The sequence below is a fragment of the Prionailurus viverrinus genome, chromosome A3 (genome assembly GCF_022837055.1).
Source record: "Prionailurus viverrinus isolate Anna chromosome A3, UM_Priviv_1.0, whole genome shotgun sequence".
Taxonomy (NCBI): domain Eukaryota; kingdom Metazoa; phylum Chordata; class Mammalia; order Carnivora; family Felidae; genus Prionailurus; species Prionailurus viverrinus.
In genome coordinates, this window is record NC_062563.1 from 91,838,081 (window position 1) to 91,846,900 (window position 8,820).

Genomic DNA, 8,820 nt, shown 5'->3' on the forward strand with positions numbered 1-8,820 from the left:
TCTATAGTCCCTCTTGTGGGGCTTAGGAATTAGCCTATTTCCTTCCTTCTTAGTGCTGCTCTTCAGTACTAGAACTGACCACAATCATGGGTCTTTGCAAAATGGTGGTGTCACTTCTTAGTGTCCTCCAACTTCTGATTTTATAAAACATCACACATACCTTCTAATTTTTTCTAGTAGGGAAATTTTTTCTTTTTTTAAATTTTTATTTAAATTAAGGCAACACTATAAACAATAGTCCAATTACAGAAAGAGCCCAAATGTCCATTGGCTGATGAATGGATAAAAAAAATGTGGTATATTATATACAATGGAATATTACTTGGTGATCAAAAAGAATGAAATCTTGCCTTTTGCAACAATGTGGATGAAACTAGAATGTATTATGCTAAGTGAAATAAGTCCATAATAGGAAAAATTTTTTGAATTTCATTTTAAGTGGGAGAAATTATAGTTTCAAAAAGTAAAATCCCTGATGTGTTTTGGAGTTTAATTAGAGTTAGATCTGATCTTATTTAGGTATATTTGTCTCTGCAACCCTTTTATTCTAGATGACCATTGCCTTCAATAAATATTCCTTCTTCAGAAGAAGAAACACTTTTGTTCTCTCTCTCTCTATGTCTCATTCCCCACTGTATGGAAAGATAACAGAAAATAGTTAAATTAGTACTATAATTTACAGGTGAAAGTCTCTTTTTTCTCTGTATATACGTTTTAGTTCTAGAAGAAAATTTGGCAAAGTTTACCAGGACAGTTTGAACTAGCAACTCTATATCAAGAAGTTTATTTTGAGGAGAGAACAAGGAATGCTCTCAAAGATTTATGTCTGGGATACTTGTAGTTATTAAAAATGGAAAAAATTTACATATGAAAATAGGGGAATGGTAAAATAAATGATTATAGCCACGCAGTATAATGCATCCATTTTTAATAGATCAAAAATTCTATTTTGCAAACTATTTCATGACATGGAAAACACACATGAGATGATAGTAAGGAATGAAACAAAAAAGCAACTGTTGAAACTGTTTTTATTATGATCCAAAATTTAGCCTTAAAAATGGGAGTAACTGTATGTGGCATAAATAACACAGATAGAAAAAAGCCAGTATAAGCTAACATTCCAGAATTTTAACAGGTTTACTGCCAGTAGTGGGATGGTAGATAATATTTACATTTTCTTTACAATTTTATGTATTTTTCTAAATGTTCTTTTGGGAAGATGTATTATTTTGTTCATTCATTCACTTATTTAACAAATGTGTAGTGACTGGTGACAGTACTGCCTTGTGCTGAGGAGATAAAGTAAACAAGACAGAACAGACGTATTCCTTGCTTTGCTTAGAGTTTACAATCCCTTAAAATTAGGAGGAAAAATGTTTTTTTTTTTTCCCTTAATTCATTTCATTTGACCCAGTAATTCCACTTCTGGGACTCTATCCTAAGGAAATAATCAAGAAAGGAAAATAAAATTACCATATAGAAATGTTTATTAGTGCATTAACCATAAAGCAAAAATATTCAGAAATCACCTAAATACCCAACAGTAGGAGGACAGTTAAAGTAATAATAGCACATTCATATAATGGAATAATATGAAGCCATTAATATTGTGTTACTGGAGACTTTTTAATAATATGGGAAAATGTTACTAATGTTTTCCATTACTATCAATGGAAAAAAGTAAGCTGCAAAATTATACAGAACCTGACCTCAATTATGTAGTGTAATAGTCATAAAAGAGAAATTAAAATGTTAACAGGTGTTATTTTTGCATGGTTAAGTAATGGCTGATTTGTATTTTGTGTCTATGTTCTTCGTATTTCCTGAGTTTTTGCAATGAACAGGTTTAATTTTATAATAAGGACAAACATAATGCTTTTGTTTTTTAAGACTTGATTCAGATTATCTGTTAAAAATTCAAGGAACATACAAAAAGATAATTTAACATTTCCTTAAAGTTTGCACTGCCTTGGTGGAGAAAGGAGAGATAATTGATATGATGACTGCTTACAGCCCCTTACCTTTCTAAAATATTCTTGGGAGAGAATGGATGAATATACATGCAGTGGAGCTACCTTCATCAGAGGTCTGGGGTGATTAACTCACTGTGCTCATGAGGCTGAGCAAGGAAAATTAGAACAAGCACTTGGATGACTTGGGGACAGAGCCCTGAAGCCTAATCCCAAACTCTACCTTGGATTATAACCTTGAGCATGATGTTGATAATCTCCCTGGGCTGTATCTGGACATTAGACACTTGGGGGCATTTCTTGCTCCTGTCATTTTCCTCAGCTCAGGCACCAGGGCTCCTCTGACCTCACTAAGCAACTGTCCTGCAGGGTCAGGGTCCCTGTCTATGGTTTGCCTAGAAAGAATAATGGAGCCTGAGATGCCAGGGTCAAGGCAACTAAAATCTGGATCCCTACCCATTCCAGTGTGAAGACTTTGACCCTGGTTTCTGTCCTTAGCCTCCTAAGTTCAAAGGGAAAGAGCATGGCTGTGGAACATGTCATTTCTGGGTAAGCTGGAGCAAGAGATCTGTCTGCTGAATGCTCAGAAGCACACTGACTGACAGGTCTCCCTTGAGCTCACACAAGGCCCAAGTGCATTTAAAATACCAACTTTCCCTCTGATTTAAAGTTCATCAAGGCTGAATGAAATCACACCACATTTCACTGCACCTATATTCATTCATATGTCATGCTATGGGTTTTCTAAATTTAAGGGGTCTGCTGTCCAGTTAAAGGAACAAGTCAGTGCAGAAAGACTTATAGGCATACTTCACGTTCAACAAACTTAGTATCTGAACACTAAAGTAGCATAAAAGATAAATTTACAAAAGAACTCATTTCACTACCACTTTGAGTAATTGGTTTACTGTCTACATTTAAAATATAAATTGATTCACCGCAACGTGTCACCACAATGTACCAAGTACATAGAGTTGCATAAAGGGAGTTGTACGTGGAATTTAGAAACCAGCATTTGGACACCACTGCAATGATTTCTTTCATTTCTCTGATTTTAAAAGTGTTCATTGACTACAGAAGCTGAAAAAGACCTCAAATCAATTGCCAATCATAAACAATATTTATGCTAAAAGAATTTAGTAGTTTGGGAATTTTGAGGGGGGGGGGATTTTTCTCCTAGGTCCTTCTTTGGGTTTCTCATAATTCATTGATCTCAGTAAGGCCATGAAAAGAACTCATTTCAAAATCACAGTGGCAGGTGTTTTAAACATACCTCCCCATCCCAGGTAAGCATTGAATATTTGTGCACACATAGATACACACTAAAGACCTATAACACCCACAAAAATATCAATACAGAGGAAGATGTGCTCTACTAATCGATTTTCCATTCTGCCACCTGAGGAGCCATTCGTTCCAGAACGCAAGCCCTAGTGTTTGAAAATGCCAACATTTTCCTTTTCAGCCAGCTTCTGAAATCTTAGTTGGGTGCAGGAAAGAAAGAGCTTTCAACTGCCTTTGCCAAGCACATTTCTCTGTAGATACAGACAGGTGAAAAACATTGACCTTACATGACAAGAGAAATTTAGAAAAACTCCTGGGTAAGCTCCCTGGGCCCCTATTTGCGGAGTTCCTGAGGAACAGTCTAGCAGCATCTCGTTGCTGAATGACAGCTCCAAGCAGCATAGATGGAGCTGAATTAGAATCCTGAGTATTTTATGATTCTAATGAAATGCTCTTCACATAGAAAGAATATTGGAGAGTTGAGGTGGGAGCAGAAAGTTCCTGAATATCCAGGAAAAAGTGAAAAATGAGAAATTTTACCTAGGCACACTTAAAACTGGAAGGCACCAAGAGGCTGTCCAGCAGAATAGTAGGCTTGCAGGGATTTACAAAGCCCCAGCCAAGGGCCAGTCCCTTGGCCAAGGCTGGAGTATCCCCTTCAGGCTTTCAGGGTAAATGAGAGGAAGAATATATGGAAAGAAGCAAAGCAGTAGTTGAAAGAAACCTATTAAGAAGATGGGTGCAGAAGGGGTGAAGAAATAGAATTAAGTGAAGGAAAAAGGAGGTGTGTGAACAAAGGGAGACTGGCAATGAATGAAAAGGAAGATGAAAGGAAAGAAAAAATAGAAAAGCAAATGGTGAGATAAGATCAACAACTAATTCAACTAGCTGTCAGTAATAACCCCAGGGTCCAGGTGACCAATCTCCACCATGAACCAGGCGCAGTGCAACCCGGAAGCTCACAGCAATGCCATGGTATGGACAATTTCTCCCTTTTCCAAAAAGGGCAAGCTCACCTATCGAAGGCCACAGCAGTCATGGAATAGATGCTGGCGAAGACAGCGGCGATGGGGAAGAAGTTGTGGAACTTGCAGTAGAACAGGCCGTAGTACCATTCGTTGTGGACAGCATAGGTGAAGTTCACCACCGTGTTGAACGCAGCCATGGATGCCTCTGCAAAAGCCAGGTTCACCAGGAAATAGTTCGTCACTGTCCTCATTCGTTTGTGGGCCAGGATGATCCACATCACCACCACATTGCCCACAACGGAGGTCACCACGATGACCGTATAGGCAGCTGCCCAAAGGACAATTTGCCAGGCCGGCTGCACGAACTGGTTGGGCTCCGAGGTGTTGGTGGAGATGTTTGGGAAGAGGTCTGAGTCAACCTGGAGGACGTTATCCATTCCTCTGCTAGGCGGTTAAGCCCTCTTCTCTGCACACACCCTGCCTTTGCAGCAGGCCCTGAGGCTGATGCCTGGAGTCAGGGTCCTGCTTGTTCAAGACAGGAGGGCTGCAGGCTCTTTCTGGGCAGAACTCTTTCCTTGCAAGCAGAAGAGTTGGCTCTCAGAAGATAAACGCTTCTAGATGCGCTGTCTGCTCCTCGTGGCTCTGAATTCCTCCACTTTCAAGCTTCAGGAAGCATTTGAGTTCAGAAATCCGGAGACAGCGTCTCTCCTGCGTGGGACTAGGAAAAAGAAAGAAATCCCAGGGGTCACGCTTCCAGGAAGCAGGAGACCCTCGCCTTTTTGCACCTGCTGCTATTTGCAACTCCTATTCCCCCTGCTTGCAGCTGGAAATGCAAAAAAAAAAAAAAAACAAAACAAAAAAACAAAAAAACCCAAAAAACAAAAAAACCAAAAAACCTGTTCTGCAGGAGGACTGGGGGCAAAAGGGTGTGTTCGTCACCACGCGACCTGTAAAAGTTCTGAGTCTATAGCCAGGATTCTGGGGCCCCGTATCTGGCTGGAGATTTTTTCCTTTGCTTTCCCTGTGTTGCAGCTGCTGCTGCCGCCGCCGCCGCGGTCTGCAGCTTCGCAGGAGCCTCTTTGGCTTGGGTCCTGCTCAGCTCGGGAGTTAGCAGAACCTCGGTAGGTTGCGCGCAAGGTTTTTATAACCCTCTGCAGAGACGTCACCGGGAAGGGGCAGTACCTGGGCTGCCGGTCCCGGTGCTCAGTGCAGCAGCTGAACCAGCTGTTGGCAACTGTCTCACTCCACTAACGCAGCCACCACGCCTTTTGCTGATACCTGCTGTGGGAGTCTTTAAGCCGGGCGGGGGAGGGGGGAAGGGGGCCACGCACTCCGCGAGGGGGCGCTAGGTAGCCTCGGAGTAATTGCGCCAAACGAAGTCTGCAGCTGGAACCACAGAAAAGGATTTGAGAAAGAGCTGTAGCGATGGACACACAACTTCCAGGGAGAGCAGCCCGGAGCGCTGCGACAGCTCTGCAGAGGCGCCTGCCTGTGGCTGTGGGAGTCCGGCAAGAGTGGGGGCGACGTGTCAGAGCTGCTCTCCGGGCCTCTCTCCAGCCCGAGTGCACCACGGGCTCGCTCTGTCGGCTACCGAGAAGGGAGGGGCAACGATGCCCAGTTGCAGGTGTCCGAAAAACAACTTTTCTGAGAACGTATTTAGGAAATATCCCCAAATACCTAGTTCCTTTTCCTGGGTAGACCAATTCCCCAGAGGAAGCAGTGATAGACTCTAAGCTTTGGGGACACCTTCCCAGTCTCTCTAGTGGTTTGGCCCCTCGGTCCATGAAAAGCTCCAGCTGAACTCTACAGATGAGCCCCAGCGCAGGCAACAGGGACTGGGCTGGGCTCCCTGCGAAGCTCAGTGAGCCCAGGAGCTACCTACAAGCAGTGTGTCTTCCAGACGCGCCTCTTCTGGCTCTCTGCCAGCACTCACTGCGGCCTCGCGTTCATCGCCCAGAGACCTAGCAGCCTCTACCTCCGAGCCTCCCGGGCCTGTCGGCCACAGCCCGACCGGGTGGCGTCGGGGTCTCCTTCCCCTACCCCGTCTCAGGTTTGCAAAGGGACTGGAGGGCAGGTCTGTCTCCCGTCTCTCTCCACCTCCACCCTGCCCCCGGCGGGCTTCAAGGCTTCATCTGTCAGTCCAAGGCCATTTCAAAAGGCCGAGCTGGAGTCAGGCGCTGGGAAGAGGTGGGAAAGGCTCTCCAGTGCGTGCGCATCATCTTGAAGAAGCCGAGATGGCATGAGGTTCGGAGCGCGGTCCAGCCAGAGTGCCTACGAGACACGGTTCCGCGGGTAATCGAATCTTCCGAGGCTTTCTGAGGGCCATCTACCCCTTTGCCTCCCCTCGCTCCTTGCCCCCCTTTCCCTGCGGGGCACTCAGAACTGTGAGACGCGGGTGGGGATGGGTAGCATCGCTCCGCGTTGAGGCTCGGGATGGCGCAAGCCTGCACTCTCCAGGGAGCAGCGTTTACGCACTAGTCCTGCCTGGTTGCGCGCCTCTCCTTCGAGCAAGCATGTATTTGGCAGGAAGCGCTTTTCAGGCTTAGAAATTTATTGTACCGATTTATGCCGGGCTAAAAACGAATCCATTCACGGTGCGAGGGTGAGGGGCCGAAGTGGAGGTTTCTGCTAGTTCACTTTGGTTTTGCTGAAGGCGAGAACTTCAGCATTTATATGAACCGCACCTTGCACTGCCTGTTCCTCCAGGCACCCCTAAATCCAAAGAGAAAACTAATTTAGCCAATAGATTGTGAGTGGAAATGATATGTCACTTCTAGGCTGAAGCATAGAAGAGAGAGAGAGAGAGAGAGAGAGAGAGAGTGTGTTAGAGGGAGAAACAAATGTCTCTTCGTATTCTCTCCCACCAAGTCACAAATGATGCAGCCACAAGAAGACAAGTCTTGATTACCTTGAATTCCCCAGTGACTGTATAACCCAGGCCACTGCCCAGTCATTTTGGACATGTAGCATGAGTAGGAAATAAATTTTGTTGTATTAGGGCACTAGGGTTTGGGATTAGTTTGTTACTCACCATGATCTAGCTTATCCTGAATAATATAGGAATAAAATATTCTGATATCTGGTAAGGTAGGTTCATCTGGATGCTCATTTCATGCTTTTTAAAATCCTTTTGGAACATCACATTTAAATTTTAATATTTTAAGTTCAATTTAAAAATTAAACAAAACACACTGCATCAGTATTCTAATTGGAATTGTCTGGAATTTATCCAATTTTGACAAAACTGAAATTTTTTATATTAATTTTTTAAATCCAAGAACATGCTTTGCTTTTCCATTTATTCAAGTCTTATTTATGCCTTTCAAAAAGATTTTATAATTTTGAAAATAGATTTTATATTAAAATTTGAAAATAAATTTTAAAATAGATCCAATCTTTTGGTTAAATTTCTTTCCATATATTCTGTAGATTTTGTTTCTTTTTTAAATGAACTACTTTTTCCTTTTTTATCCCAGATCAAAGAAAACCCATTGACTTCTGTGTGTATGTATTTGTGTGTATGTATGTATCCTAGTCATTTTACTAAATTTCCTATTTATTTTAGTGCTTTTTATTTGAATTCTTTACATTTTCAATTACATCATTAGCATATTCTTGTCTCACTGAATTTCCTTTACCTTCTAGAACAATGTTAAATTAAAATTGATGATAGCAGATATTTCTGTATAGTTTCTGAATTTAAATTTAGATGACTGTGAATTTTAACCATTTAGGATAGTATTTGTTGTAAAATTTGCTAAATAGTCTTTTATGTTTAGTTTCCTTGTACTTTATTTTACCTGGAAGTTTAAATAAGAATGTCTTGTAATTTCTTTTATTTTAAATGTCTTTTTCAGGATGTCTTGCTATGATTGTATAATTTTTTTTCACTAATTTGTTGACATAATGGATTAAATGAATAGATTTCCCAACACTGACTAAACATGGACTCACCCTAGCATTCCTGGCACAAACTCTGCTTAGTCTGAGGCTATATTATTTCTTTGATATAGTGCTGAATTCAACCTGCTAATGACTTAACATTTTTACACCTGTTTTTCTAGTTGAGATTGATGTAGATATTCTTTTCCTTTTTTTTTTTTTCAGATATTAGTGTTATGCATCAAAAAATGAATTGGGAAGCATCTCATCTCTAACTACAGCAAGAAATAGTAGTCCTTGTCCCTGAACTACCCAGGAACCAGTCAGAAGTGTAAGTCCTTGGGCCAGCACAGAACTACTAAATTAGAATCTGCATTTTTGTAAGACAGGTTATTTGTATGCACATTAAAGTTTGAGGAACTTAAAATGGGTCCAGTGCTTTCCGGATTTCTTAATGATAAGAATCTCTTAGTTACTTGTTAGTAAACATTATCATGTTCCCCTGAAAATTCTCATTTGGTAGTTCTGGGTTGGGACTCAGCAATTTGTGTTTTTACCAAGTACCCTGGGTCAGTCTTCTCTTCAAGCAAGTTTTATAAATATGTTGGCCTTTTACTTTAAACAGCATGAAACTAGATGAGTCCTTTCTTCATCTCAAGGAAATTTTCAGCTAGCATGTTTTTGAAATTATTACTTATTCTCCATCAGTCCTT

The 8,820-nt window shown here is 41.5% G+C and overlaps 1 protein-coding gene across 1 annotated transcript in view; it reads right to left on the reverse strand.

Moving 5' to 3' along the window:
• TACR1 (tachykinin receptor 1) overlaps positions 1–4,662 on the reverse strand; it is a 139,742-nt gene extending 135,080 nt beyond the window's left edge. The window contains exon 1 of the mRNA XM_047854521.1: positions 4,274–4,662. Coding sequence (XP_047710477.1) covers positions 4,274–4,662 — 389 coding nt within the window. The remainder of the gene's footprint in view (positions 1–4,273) is intronic.
• Positions 4,663–8,820: the final 4,158 nt, after the last annotated feature.